The sequence below is a fragment of the Lytechinus pictus genome, chromosome 10 (assembly GCF_037042905.1).
Source record: "Lytechinus pictus isolate F3 Inbred chromosome 10, Lp3.0, whole genome shotgun sequence".
In the NCBI taxonomy this organism is placed as follows: Eukaryota; Metazoa; Echinodermata; class Echinoidea; order Temnopleuroida; family Toxopneustidae; genus Lytechinus; species Lytechinus pictus.
In genome coordinates this window covers 10,840,325-10,860,695 of record NC_087254.1, presented here as the reverse complement: position 1 = coordinate 10,860,695, position 20,371 = coordinate 10,840,325, and the positions used below count along the sequence as shown (strand labels likewise).

The window sequence follows — 20,371 nt, the reverse complement described above, 5'->3', positions numbered from 1 at the left end:
CGGCATTTTTACATTACAAATTTTAATTGTGTCTCTCAAGGGGGGGGGGGGGGGGGGTACGGGCCGGCTGTGCCCCCCTGGATCCGCCAGTGGACTATTGTCATAATTAGGCGCAGCACTTGGGATATTGATTGGGGCAGGCAAGACGACCAAAAGGGATAATTTTTTTTTCAATTGAATAATGGGCAAAGTAGAGCTGTACGATTTATGTATTTTAATTTTATCCTTTTATTTCTTTTCTTTTTCTTAATTTTCTTTTTACTACTTGAAATATCATAGGGGATTGTTGCTTCCTGTAGCTCCGTCCCTGGTTACAATGCCAATAAACAGTATTCCATGGACAGATCCAGGGGTTTCCAAAAGAAGGGGTACATTTATATTTCTGTTCAGAAAAAAAAACAGACGAGCAAAAAAAAAAACTCCCGACCGAATGGAGATAATTTATTTCACGAAATATTTGACAAGGAAGTAAAATATATCAAAAAAGTGGGACATCTTGATGTGCTCCCCTGTCCCTAGTTGACCTGCTGCTACAGTGTTCAATTTTAAGCTTTAATTGATGTTTCTCGGAATAAAAAAAATTAAAAAAGAAGATAAAGGAAACAAATGACCTGCGCTTGGTTAAAAAAAATTTCCCCTTTTCTTCTTCATGTGTCTTATTTTTTTCGTCTCATTGTAATTATCCTCCTTCTTTATCATCTACTTTCTTCTTCTTTCCTTTTTCTTCGTCTTCTTCTTCCTTCGTCCTTTCTCTTCTCCATCTGCTCTTCCTCTTTTCTTTTATTCTTCGATCATCTTTTCTTCTTTAAAACTTTTCTTATAAACTTTTCACTATCATCTCCTTCCTCTTTTTTATTTTTCATTTTGTTTTCTATTCTTGTTCTTCCTCTTCTTCCTTTTCATCTGCTTTCTTCTCCTTTTCTTCCTCTCTTTTCCTTCTTCTTCCTCCTCCTCTTCTTCCGTAGTTTCACTCCTCATTCTACTTCTCCTCCTTTACTTTTCTTCTTACTTTTTCCCTTCTTTATCTATACTTCTTTTACTTCTACTTTTCACCTCTTCTCTTCTTCCCTTCTAGTCTCTTTCCATTATTTATCTCTTTTGGAACTATTTATGATTGAACCGCTGAATTTCTGTGTTGTTTCTTTATCATAATACACATTCATCCAATTATTTTCTTACGATTATCGTTGTACTATCTCTTGACGCATAACCAAAGTTCCTTTTAGCCCAATCAACAAACACAGGGTGTGAAATCACAATCATTCGCCACGTGCGGCCAAATTGTATATGGCGCCTCAATTTTCTTTGGACATGTATCATTTTGGCGCCACAACACGCTGGTATCATTACATTGGTGTGCAAAACAAATGAGACACCATCGCATCAACCTGCCTGCTGTGCGTTCGCATATGTCATCATACACACAAACACACATAAACTCACTAAACACACTCGCTACGTAGCGACGTTCGACAATCCACGCAAGGCATCCTGATGTAGCACACGCACCGATTCGTTGATTGAAAGCATATTGGATGCACATTTCTACCGATGCACACTACCAATAGATCCTCGTCTAAGGTAGATGAACATCAAATATTCCAAAATGGCGGCGCCTCTCTCATATCGTCGCTTTCTTCTGCTTGCGAAAAATGTCTTTTCATTTAGTGCATATATAGGAATCATCATTGCTTTCGTTCTTTCTTCTTCATCATATGCTTCGGATAGCAAGGATGTCGTAGGGTATAATCCTACAGGCCCACCTGAACTCCAATTTTGTACATTTTTCAACAACCGCGCGCCGGAGGTTCAACCCGACTTAAAGAACTGTACTTGGTTTCGTGAAAACAGTTGCTGTAGACAGATCGAGATTGATGTCACATTTAGAAAGATGAAGTCCCTTCCTGGCGCTTCCAAACAATGTCAACGCTACATCAACTATATCATGTGTTATATATGTTCTCCTCGTCAGTATCGATTCTACTTCCAGCAGCGCCTGACCGTCTGCGAAGAGTTCTGTGACGACCTACTGGAACACTGCAAAACCGCCATGTTGAAAGGGAGTCCTATAGGGGACCTGTACACGCAAGGAAAAGACTTCTGTACGAGCAGGCGAATGGAAATTGGTAAATTGGAAGATGGAAAGTGTTTTTATTTCAACGAGAGCATGTCGGACGTGCAAATAGGAAACAAAGCAGCAAGATTTGCGCCTAATTCATACAGTTTTGTGCTAATGTTCTGGGTGATTTTAATGAGCAACTCTTTCTGGAGATGAACTGGATTTTTCAATCACTTGCCAAAATTTGAATTTATATAGGCCCTATGCAAACAATATTGAGCTGCTGAATAGTTTCGTGAGGGAGCGTCAAATAACCATAATCATTATCATCATTACAACTGGCGACTTATGAGTGGCGGTATACGAGTAGGAAAATCATTCGAGTCCAACTTCATCATATTCGGTCTGTAAATATAGGGTAGCTGTACATGAACATCCAAGACTCTACAAACGATAACGCGTATTTTTCCATCTCTGGCCTGTTTATTCGACATCTGGGATCAACGTTCAACCTTCAAGCAGATTACGATCTTGAGAAGATACATTAAAAAATCTGTCTCTCTTCTGAGTCTACTTCACCTTCCTGATGTGTGCGAGGAATATATATAGCTTGGCATTATAACTGGACAGTGATGGTTACAGCCAACATGGGATCATTAACTAGGTGAAAAAAAATGATGATCCCTAGTTCATGCTGTTTTTTTTTAAGTATCCCCCATTTGATCTATTTAGATTCTGAAATTCTGGACAGACTACCTAAGTAAAAGTAGTTTGTTTCTCGATTATTGAATACATAAGTGTATTTCAACATAATTAGTATAAACATGTTTTCTATCCTATATATATATATATATATATATATATATATATATATACATATATATTTATATATATATATGTACACATATATATTATATACATATATATATACATATGCAAATAAATATATTTGCTATGATTCAAGAGATAGATCTCAAAGGAAAACAGAATACATTATGACGTCCCTGTTGTCTACTATTCTTTACAAATTATGTTTTAAGTTACCTAAACAAACAAGTATCTTATATTATTAAGTGAAGAAATCTGTCATTGACTCAATTCCCTCCCACAAAACCCTTTCTCTTTCTTTCTACCTCTCCCCTTCCTCCCACTACCTATCTCTCTTTATCTACACCTTCCTCTCCCATCCCCCCCTTCACTTTATTTTCCTTTTTTCCTGTTGATGTATGGAGTTTGAAAGGCCATCTCTTAAATAAAAAGCAATAATATTGCCAAAGTGTAGCTGTACTTATATTGAGAGCAAATGTATATATTGGATTACTTGTTGGTATACTAGATAAGTTCAATTTTCCATATGTAGTAGAGAATGTGGATCTATTGTCCTGTGTGGCTTGCTCACGTTTTAATCGTCTATGGCGGTCGAAAAATGTAGAAAGTAAATTACAAAAATATTGTGTGTGTTTGTCTGTAAAGCAACTGTAAGTATTAAATTTTGTATATACAGGAACTTGTCATGGCCAAGGAATTTTTTAATCTTTGTAAGAAAGAGCATTATCAAACATAGATACCAAACTTTATCCAGATGTAAATATGATTTCTTTATTTCATTCCTCTTAATCATGGATCAGAAATACAGACTTTAATCTATCAAATACTTAAAATTAAAATGTCACCTTGTAGAGTTAAAGGCTGAATTTGAGAATCGTATCAGAAATCACTTGATGTAAAATAAACTCTTAGTTTTTAAAACTATTTTGAATTTTTACTGTACGTGAAGCTGTTAAAAACTAGAAAAATAAATTTTTGTTTTGACTAGTTGAAAAGTTTCCATTCATTTCATGTTTTCTGATCATTAATAATATTTTAATCTTAACCCAACGCTTATTTTTTTCACGATCATCACATCGTAATCTATCCAAGTGCCCAAATTAACAAATCTTAATTGGCTATTAAAATTGGAAACATCTTTGAAGTTGAATTACAGTGCACGTCTGGAGAATGACTTGCTGCTATTGTTGTGTATTTTGTGTCGTTTACCCAAATATTTTCGGATAGCAAGGATGTCGTAGGGTATAATCCTACAGGCCCACCTGAACTCCACTGTTGGCAGCGGTGTTGGTAGAAGTGTTAGTAAGTGCTAACAAAAGCTTCTTTGTTGACATTGACCCAACAAACTCTTCTTTTTAGAACTCATCACCATAATCTAATAAAAAAAAAAAAAGAGGTTCATAGAACACAAATATACATGAAGAAATTTTAATCTTTAAGAAAAATAATTACATCTTTATCAGCTGATAGTCCAACAAATCAGCTAGTCTGACATAATTACACATTCCAATTGCAAACCGTATTATTTCAATCTCTCAACTCTGATTTTATTATATAATAAAACAACAGAATCCAACAATTTTGTGGAAATTTTGGCAAAGTAAGTAACATTACATTGAACAGTAAAAGTATACGATATAAAGCCTAGGCCCTAGACTTGTCTTCCTCTTTACTGTGGGATTGAAAACCTAGTCGTACTAGGAATTCCTTGAATGCTTCTGATCAGCAAAGCCGTGCTAAAGCTTGGGTAATAATATACAGCACTTTGAAACATTAAGTACTAATAAAATGTTTCATATTATTATTCAATATCAAGCGTTTTACGAACTGACGACAAACTCTAAGGATATCATGAGCTCAAAACATATTTGTCTTGCATTTAATGAATAATTTAAATCAAAAAAGCAAATTATGGAATGACATTAAGAACTTTGGTTTGTAACAAGATCAAAGAAATAATGAGCACACAAAATTGACAAAAGCTAATACATACATATGTAGAGGTTACATGAATGCAGAAGAAAAACAAATCTGTCATTTCAGTTAACAATTGTCTATATTGTTATAAGCTACTGAAATCCTTGTATCTGATTGGCTGAGAGCTAATTAGTAAGGGAAAATAACTATTTGTTTCATGAAATGCTCCCCTGCAGAATTGTACATAAGAAGATGATTATGGCCCATATTCTGAAGTTGGGTTCAACTTAAACTCAGGTTTAAAGTTGTGGTTTAAGTATGGATAGCCAATTGTTACATAAATCACTAACAGAAGAGATATAATATTTCAGCTCATTTGGCTCTCAAATCATTTATAATTGTCTAGGAAGTATATTGATTGTCTTCACCATCGATGAATCAGGAAAGAGCACCATAAACGTTAAGAAACATACAACTTAATACAAATTTTGACACTTTGGGCTTCCCATAAGTTTAGCAGAGTTAGACCATGGTCTAAGTTAAACCTGACTTCAGAATACGGCCATTGACTCTGAAAGAGAAGACTGTATCAATTTTGTAAACTATACATGTTTTAATGTTACACATACAATACAGTACATGTAGTAGAATAGTCCATGTTCAATGATGTCTTTAACTCTTTGCGCGCTGAACCCCTCTGTGCTGGATTATTTTCAGGGAGGGAAACAATGCATTGTTTGAGCGTAAAATCCGAAGTTTGCGTGACACCGAGTGTGCATTTCGCATGGAAAGGGTTAACAAGTCAATATTTTACATGTCTAAATGGAGACAATACTGCAATATAGAATTAAGTAAATGTCAATATAGAGAGTTGGAATGAATCTTGCAAATTCTTGCAAGTTTAATTTGAATCACATATCTACATGTATTCACAATATACACATGGGAGACTTTTGGTGCATGAATATGTGATATCCATTGCATTGGAACCCACTTTCTTCTACCTCAGTCACATTTGCTCTACGGCAGCCTTTTTTTTCATTTTCATTCAAACCACCTATCTGTAGCTAGTACAAAAAAAAATTTAAATGGCTGTTTTTTTAGTCATCGTACAGCTGCCTTAGAGCAAATGGGACTGAGGTATCAAGTTTATTGTAAAATCAAAAATTAATATCGGATTAATGAATAAGAAAGTAAACTGAAACAAATAAAATATCAGTAACACAAGTCCAGGTTGCCTATTAACATATTCAAGACATAAATTAAAAGAAAAAAAAGGCAATTGTTAAGCCTTACAACATATTAACAAGTAAGTATTAATGATGATTTCCACATGATTGCAACATCACAACAAAACAAAAATATAACTTAAACTTTTCCCCAAAAGAGTCCGTTTCTTACACAAGGTATACATAGACTATGTGTAATTCACACCTCAAAGTTGATCGATTCTGGCCATCTCAGCATATTTGACATACGGCTAAACGAGATGTAAGCCGGCATAAACCACAATACTTCTTTCCAATAGTATCAATTAACGATTTAAATACTATCTTGTGTCAAATATCCTGAATTGTATCTCATCAAGTACAATGAATACCTGCTCATCTTCAGATTTTGTGTCAAGAAAGCTTAAATGCCATTTTCATGACTCTTTTCTATACATCGTCATGTAAAGTTACTCTAAAAAAAAATGACAGCCTCATTTGCTCCTCTTGTGGATAGTAAATATCCATAGACTATTAAAGCTACCATTTTGCACATCCACCCCCCCCCCCAGCTGAAAATCAGTTTTTGGTTAGGAAATCAGTATTTTCAAAGAAGTACATAAGACAACATATATAACTGAAACTTAAAATCATCAGTTTTCATCTCATTTTTTAGTACTACTCTAAATACTGAAAATCAGTACTAGTTCGCAGCTCTGTCACTAATATCTCTAGTAATAGGGTACTGAAATCCTTGCAAAGAGCCGAGACCTTGTCAGTCAAAATCAAAAAGTCATAAACCGCTTATTGATGTAATTTAGTCGCAAATACACATGAACCTTTGAGATATGTATTATGTGACTAAACAAAGCAGGCAGTGACAATGGAGGGAATTGCATTGAAATAGCTAGATTACATGGCACAAGTCATATTTCAGATTACAACATTCACCAAACAGAAGAACGTAATGATATTGTTGCACTTTCTAGGCTTAAATCACTTTATCAATTGTCACTGGTGGGGAAGACAAATTTCAGAATAATAATACTATAAAACAATGTCCCAACATAATACACCATGGCATGCTTCTAATATGTTAACTATTGATGAAACGCAATTTCAAAGTGAACACTAGTTCAAGGAGTCCTTCAGTCTTACAAATAAGCAAACAACTGCCCATCAAAGACTGCGCTGTAAAGCACTCATGGTTGATTGGTCCAAAGAACTTCGTCGATGAGAGCTTGATGAATGCTTTACAACACTTCATGACCCGGTAATGGGAAGCTGTCAGCGAAAGACTCGACCTCCGTTTCCAGGGCGGCGAGTTTGGATTGGAAGTCTGAATCGGTTGTGACATATGTCTTGAAATCTCGCAGCAAAGGTCCGGAACAGTTCTTATTTGCCTCCGCAGTTAATTTTAAACCTGCACAATAAAAAAAAAATACAAATTTTCAATGGTCAATATGGCTAACATCTTTGTTAATTGAAAAGAAAATACAAATTTTCAAAATTCAATATGGGAGACATCTTTGTTAATTCTAAACCTGTGCAATAAAGAAGTTTAAAAAATACAAATTTTCAAGTTTCAATATGGCTGACTTCTTTGTTAATCAGAGTTTGGGATATAGAGGGCATAGCTGTTTCTGATCTCTTTAGGACAAAAATAATTGCAATGGAAAGAAGGCAACACAATGGAGTTATCAATGTAAAAGAAATTAATAAATTACTAAAATGTGGTAATGTGACACTAAAATCACATCAGTACTACTTTGACTAAAAGAAGACGATGACATATATCCAATCATACAATAGATCTTGAAACCTTGTTCATCATCAATCAGATACAAACAATCGACATTATCTCTGAAAATGACTTTGTAATGACAAATTACTCACCCCTGTCCATGAAATCCACCACCTTCATGAAGTCATCAACCTTGAAGTTCCTGGAAGTGAGGGCCGGGGTGCCGATCCTCAGACCGCCGGGCTTGAGGGCGCTCTTGTCTCCCGGACACGTGTTCTTATTCAGAACGATTCCGACGCGCTCGAGGACGAACTCGCCACGAGCTCCGTCCAGTCCAAGGGGTCGTAGGTCAAGGAGTAAAAGATGCGTGTCAGTTCCGCCTACAGAAAAAAAAAGATACTCTCATAACTAATTATCATAGGATAAAAAAAAGTTGTCCACAGCCATTAGTTGAGTTGGTGTTCTTTTCCTTTTATGTGCATTCCATACTCTTCTGTTTTGTATTTTTGCATATTGCATTCTTGGTTATTTTTATTTTATTTTTCCTACGTTCCTACGGGTAAAATACGACATGGCAGAAGCAAGTGGAGGATGACAGTAGGAGGGTGGGAGGAGGGCGACAGAAGAATTGAATCGTGCAAAGTAGAGGGAGGGGCAAGGACGATTGCCATCAGGTTGAGGTTAATCCAGTCACCCCTGTACAAGGTGGACAAAACAGCAAAGGCTTAAGTTAATATACGGCCACCGAGGCCATGCTCTTCTTGGGATGGCCTAATAATTGACTCATCACTTCTTAATCGGCCTTAGGTATTTTTAGGTGCCTTTTTAAATATTTCCCATTTGTGTTCTCATATCAAAATGTGCCCTTTTGAAAGTGACCTTGCCTGTCCTAAATATATTCAAATTCAATTTTAAAGAGTAAAAGTGGATTAAAACTTATGATCTGACTTTTAAATTCTCTTGGGAGTGAAACGAACCTGTACAAATAGTGTAACCTCTCTTAATCAACTCTGCAGCCATGGCTTGTGCATTGGCCACAACCTCACGGGCATACTGCTTAAACTCTGGTTGTGAAGCCTGCAATAGTGCAACACCAACGCCTGAATACCATGTGAAAGATAAGATAGATATTGAAAATGAAGACAACACAAACGCATGTACTTCTGTTTGTTGCGTGGACGGAGATAATGTACATGCTTTTGTTGAGTGAAATCTAAATAAGAGATTCTTTTCCTATTTGACAACAATAGCTAAGTTTGAATACAATGTTGACCTACAAATAACAGAATTGCATTTTCTTAAAGCTCACAAGGAAACCGGGCTAGATTTGTTTCTTACAATTACTTTTTGGTGCATTTATAAATAAATACTTATAAGAAATAAAACAGGAAAAGATTGTCAAGAATTTAATTTGGAATATTTGTTTGAAAAAGAAATATGTAACGTGATTTTGAATGTTCAATTATGAATATAATAAATGCCCATGGTGGGTTTAACAAATAAACACTTCTGTTGGAATTGAATGACACCTTCATATTCACCATTAGCTATCAAACAATCAATGTTTGCTTTATTCTGTTAATACTACTTGTGGTAACCTCCTTTTGATACACAGTATATACACACTCATGACTTTGTGACACATAGAAAAGATAAAAGATAGATGCAACAATTGATAACCATATGGTTCATGACCAAGAGTGAAGACAGTCAATTTGTACAGATACCAAACAAAAAATAAATAAATGAGGTGATTACTGCTGCAGACTACCAGTACACCACAAAACCATTTTTTCTACACAATTCTCAAACCCAAAATGGATAGCATAATCAAAATGCTGCAAAGGATGAAATGTCTGGATCAAGTTGTGAACAGTTCATCATTGAACCATGGCGCGTTTTCGTTCAGCATGAAATCAACCCACAATGTGCTGCACTAAATCCAGGTGAGGTAATGGTAAAATAATAAATAGTGGTGATATTTTTACCTGACTGCTAAGAAAACGTGAATGCTTGCTGGCAGTAGGAAGAAATTGCTCAAATACTTGAGGGCCCGATCAAGGTAGCCAGGCTAAGGCCGGAATAATCATGGGAGAACAGCTTTTGGATCCAAGGTAGCTTCCCTGGTATTAAAAATACATTATTTTATTATTATTAATTAAAACTTTGAGAAAAGGGTCTCACCTCCGACGGCATGCATGTGTGGTCCGCCTTGAAGACCAGGGAAGACGGCTTCATTGATTGGTTTCTCAAGGTCATACATCACCTCTGTGCCATTCTTCAGAACCTTACGCACACCTGAAACAAGAAATGATCATCCCTAGGTGAAGGCCCAAAACATCTTTCCATTACCGGTATTCAAACTTCCCCTCCAAGCCTTGAAAATTCCGGAGTAGAAATAACGATACTTGTGCACCTGTCTCACACAGATGTGATATTAACCAATTGCCAACTGGATTTGGGTTACACTTGTACAAAGTCTATGGGAATGACAGATTTCAGTATTCAATGGGTTAAGCATTTACATCAGTTAGAAATAAAAGTACCCTGCAACATTAAAACAATAGTTCACATTTTCAAAAGAAGACCCACGTCATGGGTCAGGAAGGGGGGAGGCAGTGCCCCCATTAGTAAAGCACATTGAGCATGTAATTAAGATGGAAAGTGCACCATAATAATAAAGCTTGAGTATTATCCTCCTAATTCAGTGGGACACATATGGGTAAATACTTTGGTACTAAAATAAAAGCTAGAAGCATTTGGTTAAAGAGAGATGCCCAATTTCACAGGGTCTGTTTTTCATTAACAATGATGCAACATTTGTAACTACAGTAAGTCCATTGCAACTGGACGAAAAGGACACAAGAGGGTCAAGACTTTTGAATTTTGTATTACCTTTGCGATAGAAGATGATCCCCGATCGAGGTCCTCTGAGAGTCTTGTGTGTCGTGCTTGTAACGATGTCGCAGTACTCGAAGGGGTTGGCTACGACTCCTGCAGCGACCAAACCGCTGACATGAGCCATATCAGCCATAAGGTAAGCATCGTTCTCTGTGGCAATCTCCCTGAATCTCTTGTAATCAAGATTCCTAGGATAACAGCTCATACCTAAGAGAAAGATAATGAATAAAGTGATAAATAATCTTATAATATCCAATGCTATTGTTTGCTATCTGGGGCTATCATTAAGATCTCCACCCTAATTTGCTACACTCTATAACAGTTAAATTGGGCCATATGAGAATTTCAGGGTTTTATTTTCAAATGCTCGAGGGATTTGAAGGCATTTGGGGGCAAATTTGCTTAGATCCCTTGAGTAATATTTTTCCAGTCCAGCACCTGACCTGCAAAGAAAGAATATACTTTGGGTTAGGGTATAGTAGCAATCACTCTTATTGCTAGATTAGTATTAGCCGCTTTCTTAATCCTGTTTCTTCACATCAAGCAAGTCTTGCACAATTTTTAAGACCAAATTTACAATACCCGGGTATGCTGCTCCAGAGTTATGTATCATATGGTGAGTGCATATCAGACCCGAAATTACCCAAAATGAGACTTGATGTAAAATCAATGGCGAATTCCGTTTCGAGCCCAAACTCACGTGGCAAGCGAAATGCTTGCCGATTTTCTGCAAGATCACAAGGTCGACAGCCCAGATTCTAACGAAGAACTGGGAAACCCCTTTTAGACTCTATGATCTACCACAATAGACCAGCCAACAGGGGGAAAATTGTAGTTTGATAGACTCACCAGCAATGATCATTTGAGGACGGAACAATCGAGCATTCACGGCAAGGGCATCATAGTCAATGAGTCCAGTCTCCTGGTTCACCCGGTACGGCATGGATTCAAAGAACACCGAAGTCGCAGAAATCTTCTTCTTGGGCGTCATAAATCCGTGGGTAAGGTGGCCGCCGTCCGGAAGATCAAGACCCATGATGCGCCCGTGAGGACCGATGACCCCTGTGTAGACAGCAAAGTTTGCTGGAGAGCCGGAGTATGGCTGGACATTGACCCCCCATTCCTCATCCTTTAGCCCAAAGGCAGCTAAAGCTCTCTTCTGGGTCAGACGCTCCATTTGATCAAAGAATTGGGTACCGCCATAGTATCTGGTTAGGGAAAACATGTAGGGTTTTAGTTATTCAGTCATCGAAAATATCAAAATATCTCATATTTTAATCAATAAAATACCAATATACAAAAATCAATATAATTTTCAAAATGATAGTCGAGCTCTTACACAATACATGTAACTACATAAAAATTCCAATCAATAAGGATATAAATCAGTAAAAGATTTTATATTCTATATAAATTTTGGTTCCAACTGAAGCAAAGTGGGCCGGGGGGAGGAATACATGTTAATGGAATTCTTGGCACTCCCCCCCCAAAAAAAAAAATAAATAAATAAATAAAAAGGATCAAGCCTAAATTGAATTAAGATGAAAATGTATATTCCTGGATTAATTTCACCAAAAGCTACCCACCTGTTTCCGGGGTAACCCTCGCAGTATTTATTTTGAAGGCAAGATCCGAGGGCCTCGAGGACGGCTCTGTTCGGGAAGTTCTCCGATGCAATCAGCTCTAGGCCTTTCTTTTGACGTTCCTTCTCCTTCAAGATGATGGCGTACATCTCGGGGTCATTCTCCTGTAAAGACTGGTGTCCAAACCAACGGCTCCCGTCGCCGTTGCCGTTGACCACTGCCTTGGCGGTTCCATTGACCGCCCCACTGATGGTCCCATTTGCAGGTACAGTAGCCATTGCATCTGCAGAGGATAGGAAATATATGAAAAGTTTCCTTCTGAGCAAGCAGCTCTGCAACATAAAGAAATGATGACTCGACAGCTAGGGGATAAACATATCAGAAGATACATGTGTCATGGAGCTGCACATCCATGAAGTCACTGTCTTCAGAATTGAGAAGAATGCAATCCCGGGTGCATACCTTTGATTCTTCCCTGAAACCATCCAGGCATGGATCACAAAGGCTATTGATTGTTCTACACAATCTGAGGGTCTGTCTGAAACTTTGCCAGACATAGCAACAAGTAAACCAAATTCCAAGAGGGAGGCCCATTTATGAGGAAGTAGGCATCATTGCTCAGAAATGAAATGTGCATAGTTTTTACACTACCAAAGCAAAGCTGTCAAACAGAGCTAGAATTGAATTCCAGATTACTAAACATGTAACCATTTCACATAGGCAAGGTGATGTACTCCAGTACCTGTAGCTGGAATTTGGGTCACAAACAGGCAACCGCGTAGCCAGGATTTCATTTTGGAGGGGGCGGTAAATGCACGCAAAGCGTGCCAACACTTACAGAGCGCGCGAAGCGCGCTCCCTAGGGGGTGGGTGCAGGGAGGGGGAGTTTCCCCCTCCCATGCGAAGCGGGAAGCTTTCGGTGTTTCATAAATTAAAATGAAAAGGAGCCGTTTCTCTTGTCTCTAGTATCCATCTATATCAGCCCCAATTCAGTTGACTATATCGTGATTTTGAACCTTGTTTTCAAAAGTAATTGTGGACGCACAAAAAAGGGATAAAATGGAGGAAATTAAAATAATATTGACCCCGCGCGAAGCGCAGAAGCTAAAGCGTTTTATCATTTTTTTTTAAGAAATGAGTCCCGAGAAAAGGGTATTCTCTAATTTATCAGTATTGAATACTTCCCTTGGAAAGATCAGATTTGATTACAAACAATTTAGCGACAGTGCATATCTTTAACTCGAAAAACAGAGAAGAAGGATGTGTGCCGGGAGGAAGATATTCCTCCCCGCGCAGAGCAATGAAACTCTGAAATTTCAAAGCTAGGGCGGACGTTTCGTCAATTGTTTTCCCTCTAAGATTATTGAACTTCATTAAAAGGAAAATGGTGCGCAAAAAGTTGAAACTTTTGTGATTTATTGAAATTATATAAAACAGGATGATGTATAATTTATTTGACTTAAATATCCTGATGCGCTTCATTTTGAATGATAAAGAAATTTAAGTGTCATTCAAAATTTCAAACTGAGGGCGCAAAACAGGACAGGAGATGAATGTGTAGGAAATGACATGAAGTTTAGTAGAATTTGATAAAAAAATATTGTACTTTTTTAATATTTAATACGACACAAATTTTATACCTTCCTCTTTTTAAATTAGGAACCTGTTTGCCCCCAATTATGGTTGTATAGTAATGAGCCTGTTTGCCCCCAATTATGGTTGTATAGTATTAGTAATGAGCTGAAAAGCGGGAGAAGTTGCCTATATGGAGGTGACGGCAGAAATTGATATAAAGATTTTACTCGCCCGGAGCCGACCCAACTTGCGCGACCAGTTAAAAAAAAGATAACTTCATGTACTTCGGTCTATCCTTACTCTAATTTCATGCCCTAAAGTATATATTTGAACTTTAACTGGCAAGAAACACATATAGCTGAGATGGAAAAACAGGGTTAGAGAAAGGGTGAGGGAAACAAAGGAGAACTGCAATATTGTCATTTAACCGCGCGCAGCGCGGAAGCAAAATTCATATATATAGATTTAGAGCAAGAGTGAAGGAGTTTTTTTTGGAGAAAAAAAATAAAGAATAAAAGGAAAAACCCACAAAGCTACCTTTCTTCCCTTTCCTTCCTTCGCTTTTCCTTTTTCTCCTCTCTTTTTTCCCCTTCTTTTTTTTTCTTTTTGGGGACGTTTTGGGGGGGGCGACCGCCCCCATCGCCCCCCCTGGCTACGCCCCTGCAAACAGGTGACTTCTTTAGAAGAAACTGAGAAAATCTTAACGCCATGTCAGGCAAGTATGATGGTGCTACAGGGGATAGCCCCCCCCCCTCCCAAATTAATTTCTAAAGTGATAAAAGAAGTCTGAAGGAATAGGCCTTTGGGAAAAGAAACAACTACATGTAGGTGACTTGGTTTTTTAACACTCCAAATTCAAAAATTTATCTTGTTTTTGTTTTTGGGGCCATCATATCACCAACCACCCCCCCCCCCCAAATTTAATAGGGCTGCTTCACCCTTACGTTTACGTCATGGGAAGCCAGTGAGTATCCTTCAATGTAAATGCAGGTCATGCGTGTCTATAAAACAAACAATCCCAACTACTCAACAACACAATGAACTCGTATTGATTTTATATCTGTACGAAACCTGGTGCTCTATGTACATGTACAACTGTTATTGGAATCATATGATTCCATTCACATGTATACTGTACATGCAGGTAGGGGCGGCCCCAGGGTATTCTGATTGGGGAGGGGGCAAGATACTTTTATCTGAATTGAATTACATTTACAGGATAGAATAGATTTACACAACTTATATCTCTCTCCTTTCTATGCTCTTCATTCCAATTTATTAACTACTTGGAAATTAACAAGGGCACGATTGCCCCCACCCCCATACATGTTCATTGCCCTTGCATGACTAGGCTTGAAGGCTATGTGACAATACCTCATTTAAAATGTACATGTACTGTAATGCAATTGTCAAAAACAAAAAAAATCATAGGTTTTGTTCTCAATTCTTAACCCACTGCAATAATAGGCCTACTGAAATGAAATAACAAATGATAAACAATGTTTGGGAATTTAAATTACTTAATGAATATGTATCATGACAGCTTGGGTATGTGAGCTGTATTATTCTGATGATATGTAATAGTGGAGGAATATAAAAATCACACAGTGAAATGACAGATCATATGACCATAGAGCTATTAACAGAGTCTCTGCATACATGTACATATAACTGTGAAAGGGTGGATCTAAGGAACATATAAAACAGGCTGACAACATTTCAGCATTTACATGTACTGTGCTAACCATATGGTAAAAAACAAATCACTTTTGTGGATTTTTAGCAAGACACAGTGAGAGAGAAAGAGAAAGAATCCTACATGTACATGTAAACATTGCACATCAATTCCTTAAGATCATAACACAGTGCATTACATCACTGTTATTATCCTACGCATTTGTTCAGTTGTACAATATATGGCATTGCTATGATAAATTAAGAATGAAAATCCAAACAAGAATATAATGCAATTATCTGAAGCTCTATACATGCAATCATACATAAAATAAGAAATAATGAAATCAAATACAATCATAAACTTCATATAGCTAACATACAATCAATGACATACCTAAATTAGATGCGTATCATCTTCTCTGGAGGTTACTCTTCCCCCCCCCCCTTCCCCAGATTCTTTTCAAATTTTCTCCAGATGATGGATATTTATGTAGGTCTATTTAATCAATAATGAGATAAAGATTGTGAATCTCTTGTCAAGAAAACAACAATACACATACATACCAGGCACAAGGACTCTAGCACGGCATTACATGCACGATACCTGTTGATATCTGGCACTGAACTGAATTGAACTCACCTACTACATACAGGTAGCTCTTTCAGTGTTCAAATCACAGATCTGTGCATTTACTCTATGCACATATCCTAGGAGTCTGACACACACACACGCAGTCCAAAGTACTATGTACACATGGTGTACGTGTAGATCCTAGGGTTATATTTTTCTTCTCATCCCTCTTTCGGGGGGGGGGGGGCTGATAAATCTCACTTGGTGGTTCAAGACTTCAATTTTCATTCAATTTAAACTACTAAATAGCCCCCCCCCAAAAAAAAAAAAAAATAATAATAATAAATAAATATATATATTAAAAATAAAATAAAAAAATAAAATGAATAAGTAAATAAATAAAGAAATTAATCCAAAATACATGTACATAATATCAATCTATATGTATTTAGGCCTACTGATATTTCATTTATTTACTATATTAATAAAGATAGTTATTTATTCATTAACAGTTTTAACTTTATTTTTTAATGAGTCATGACATGATGTATTTATGAAAGTATTAATTAATCATTCATTATTTAAATATTCTTCTCTTTAATACTTATTGATCTATGGTAGTTTAGTATATTTTTTCATTTCAATATCCATTGTTTTATTTATTTGTTTTGCTCGTTTCTTACTTTATTTATTTATTTATTCATGCAATCCTTCCTTCACACATTTATCTATTTATTCTAAATATTTGCAGTATGATTAAAGGTATAGAGAATAGATAAGACTTAGGATAAAGGGTAATATTTTCATATATTATGGAGACAAATGTGGTGTACTGTACAATTCAATGATATGAACACAATAGAGTGGGTAATACAATAAAATATGTTTTCTTTTCTGGTTTATCCCCTCTCTCTCTCACTAACATTTACATTATTTGGGCAAGGTACACTGTATATGATGAACTGACTAACAAAAATTATCAAGCATGACTAGAACAAGAGAATATACCCCCCAAACATTAACTAACATGAAACAGACTACATCAAATTCAGCACTCTCCAGAACTTTTAATTACGCTAAAGAATCAGCCTCTACACAACAAAATTTGGGTGGCTTATTCCATGGGTAAGAGAATATTTGATTTTACATCAGTAAGATATATACAAGGTGATGGTTAGAGCTGTGATACATGTAGGGTTTTTGGTTCAGAATCATTGAGGATTAGGGATATAGTCAGATGCCTTAACAAAATTTAGGGAACAGAATTTACAAAAGCACCATTTTTTTGCAAGTGGGTCACATTTATCATTTTTTTTATCAAGAGCATGAAGTTTAAATAGGACCATCCAGGGTGTCCAGAAATGTGTAACTGGCACCCTATTTTAAAATGTTATTTTATGCAAATTTTATACAAAAAACACAAAATTCCTTATCAATTTATATCTCACTGTAGAGAAAAAGTAAAAACCCATTCTTCTGCATATGGCTCATTTTCTGAAGAAGCATCAAATATAAATAGGATTCCATTAAATATTTGACAATGATTCTATTAAAAATGCAGATTTATGCATAATTATTTGCTGATTATGTGTTTTGGGGCATAATTTCAAAGTTTTAAGGACCGCTGTCCCAGCTGGATTCGTGAGTACATGTACATCTACATGTAGTTGTTGTTTAAACTTTTATTCCAGAACCTTCCTTTTTCATCTGGACAGTCGGGCCTGTATTCTGAAGTCGGGTTTAAGTTAAACTCAGGTTTAAAGTTGTGGTTTAAGTATGGATAGCCAACTGTTACATAAATCATTAACAGTAGAAATATCATATTTCAGCTCATTTGGCTCTCAAATCATTCATAATTGTATAGGAAGTATAAAAGGATGATTGTCTTTACCATCAATGAATCAGGAAAGAGCGCAGCAAACATAACAAACATACAACTTAATAAACAATTTGACACTTTTGGCTTCCCATAATTTTAGCACAGAGTTAGACCATGGTCTAAGTTTAACCTGACTTCAGAATATGGGCCACGGAATTATTGCTATGCGCAGTCCAAACACAGTATGTGTTCGAGCTGCCCAGTAAAAGCTACATCATACATGTAACATACATTAGTGAGCTGTCTAACATACATGTAACTTTTCTTGTCTTATCTTTCTCAATTTCTGTTAATGCCCGCAATCATTATATTGATTATTATGACAAATGAATGTCAAGATTGACTTGACCTGAAGATTTTTGCACGGACCTGCAGGTGCAATACACTGGGTAAACACCCTACTCTTTGACGAATAACAGTGTAGATCTATTGGTTTTAACGTGCTCAGGTCTCCTACAGACCCCCAGATCGAATTCATGGAATAAACATTTGCGTTCTTTCCGATGGACGAAGTGTTTTCCAACTGCATTCACACCTGCACTGAATACAGAATTCTGTAACTTGTAAGGCATGCTTACACACAACACTAACGTTAGATAGCATCAGATTTTTGTTAGACGTGTTTCGGCATGAGCAGAAATCATTGATAATGATATTTACGATCTTCTTACTAAAGTTTAAACAGGCGCTCTAGCTTTAAGTTAACTGACTAATTTACGCTGCCTCACTCGACAACATAAAGACTTGACCCATAACTTACTTAACAAAGTTAGAGTTTGATTAACATTACCGGTACTCGTATAGTCCTTACCTAGCTTAGCCCGGGGGGGGGGGGGGGGGGGGTACTCGACCACAAAAGTGGTAGATACATGTATGTGCCGCAGTCAAGACAAAAAACGAGGGCTTTGGAACGGGCTTATTGTAAAAAGGAGGGTCTTCGGAACAGGCTTAGCCTTAGAAACTACAAATGTTTGTGAAAACAGGGGTCCTTGGGCTTGGAATGGTTCGCCTTCATCACTTGTTCACTGCAACCACCCTGCCTATGGGGAATGTACAGGTTGGACTATGGAATGCCAATGCTGTACAGAGCACACACTTTAAAAAACGATTAAAATATCACTTTTGTGACCAAAATTACTAATTTTCATACAGTTGTGATTTATTTTTCATTTGTAACTTGGGAATAATTTTTGTATCCACTAGAGCGCTCAAAAACTTGAATTTTGGGCATATTTTTGTGTACCCCCTCTATTGTTGGAAAATAATATGGCAAGAAAATTTTCATTTTTTATCTCTATTTTTAATTAAGAAAAAAATAATTTAAAGAATCAAATTTACTTAAGGGCCAAGTCGTATAAAGAATAGGTGTAATGGAAACTGTCAGTGTAATAAAATCAAGCATTTGTACCAAAGAAAAAGAGAAAATAAGCCAAACATTGCCATCCTTATTTTGCCACACATGGTGATATAACTGAGAACAAGGTTATATCATAACCTTGTTCATTGAATGAGTGGCCTTCATGTGAGTGCGTGTGCAGCCTCTGGAACGGGCAGAGATTCGAACGTTAAGTGTCTATTTTATTGAAAAGTATTTACCGTTTACGTGCATGCAGCTAGCCGGCACTCGCACAATAACCCGTAGGGCCTTACCCTAACTTAGTAGATTTAATATATTAATTAACTAAAAGTGTGACGTTAGGCCTAACGACAACGTTACACAGCACACACATTCAATCCATTCGACATGTTCGAGGGCATCTCAGCTCACTTCATCATTCACGTCAATCGACGTCACCACCACTCATCCTACGACTACCGTAGGCCCCTAGCCTAGCCCTAGGTTAAAAACAAAACTTAAGACAGTAAAAGTAAAACCATGTCATGTTGTAAGTAAGTTGTAACTTGTAAGCGCTACGCAGAAATTAAGTTCTACTCAGCCTCACCTCCATTATTCATCTTTGCTTTCTTCTCTACCGGTGACTCCATGTTAGACACTATTTTATCTCTCTGTTTCAGGTCAGTCTTACTCGATTTCAACTCGCGGATGATTTTATCCGATCGTAAACAAAACAAGAACAGTCTATATGCCGATGGCGCGGCAAAAATCAACGAGGCGCGCGCTTTTTTGAGTTGAAATAAGACTGGTATTAACCTTTGTTTGAACTTACCGTTGTCGCTCGTTGAATAATGTGACAACTGAAAAATGATCCCAGTCTTTACACTGTCTTGCTCTGATCTGGTACCAACGAATTGTTAACGTGTATTGTATTCTGTGTCTGGTACTCCCGATCGGGGTCGATAAGAGTTTAATAAACAAAAAAATAATAAATAAAATAAATCTTTAGCTTATTATCGAGGAGTGGAAAGCTTTCGAAAGTAGGGTCATATTAATATGAGAGCCAAAGGCCCTAGGTCAAAAAGAAGATATC

The 20,371-nt window shown here is 36.8% G+C and overlaps 2 protein-coding genes across 3 annotated transcripts; one reads left to right on the top strand and one right to left on the bottom strand.

The window, feature by feature from the left end:
* Positions 1 to 1,583: 1,583 nt before the first annotated feature.
* LOC135155842 (uncharacterized) lies at positions 1,584 to 2,868 on the top strand. The gene has a single exon (XM_064106123.1). The coding sequence runs from the start codon at positions 1,586 to 1,588 to the stop codon at positions 2,273 to 2,275; it is 690 nt and encodes a 229-aa protein (XP_063962193.1). The 5' UTR covers positions 1,584 to 1,585; the 3' UTR covers positions 2,276 to 2,868.
* A 1,433-nt stretch (positions 2,869 to 4,301) lies between these two features.
* On the bottom strand, positions 4,302 to 20,063 carry LOC129269092 (serine hydroxymethyltransferase-like). 2 transcript variants are annotated; one of them, XM_054906544.2, is made up of 8 exons: positions 19,886 to 20,063; positions 12,244 to 12,523; positions 11,507 to 11,865; positions 10,652 to 10,864; positions 9,941 to 10,054; positions 8,734 to 8,856; positions 7,909 to 8,136; positions 4,302 to 7,435 (listed from the first exon to the last, which is right to left on the bottom strand). In XM_054906544.2, exons 1-8 carry the CDS (start codon positions 19,926 to 19,928, stop codon positions 7,266 to 7,268), a joined length of 1,530 nt encoding a protein of 509 aa, XP_054762519.2. In that variant the 5' UTR covers positions 19,929 to 20,063; the 3' UTR covers positions 4,302 to 7,265. The 2 variants fall into 2 exon arrangements, with proteins under 2 accessions (XP_054762519.2, XP_063961388.1); XM_064105318.1 differs by lacking the exon at positions 19,886 to 20,063 and adding an exon at positions 16,057 to 16,274.
* Between the last annotated feature and the right edge of the window lie 308 nt (positions 20,064 to 20,371).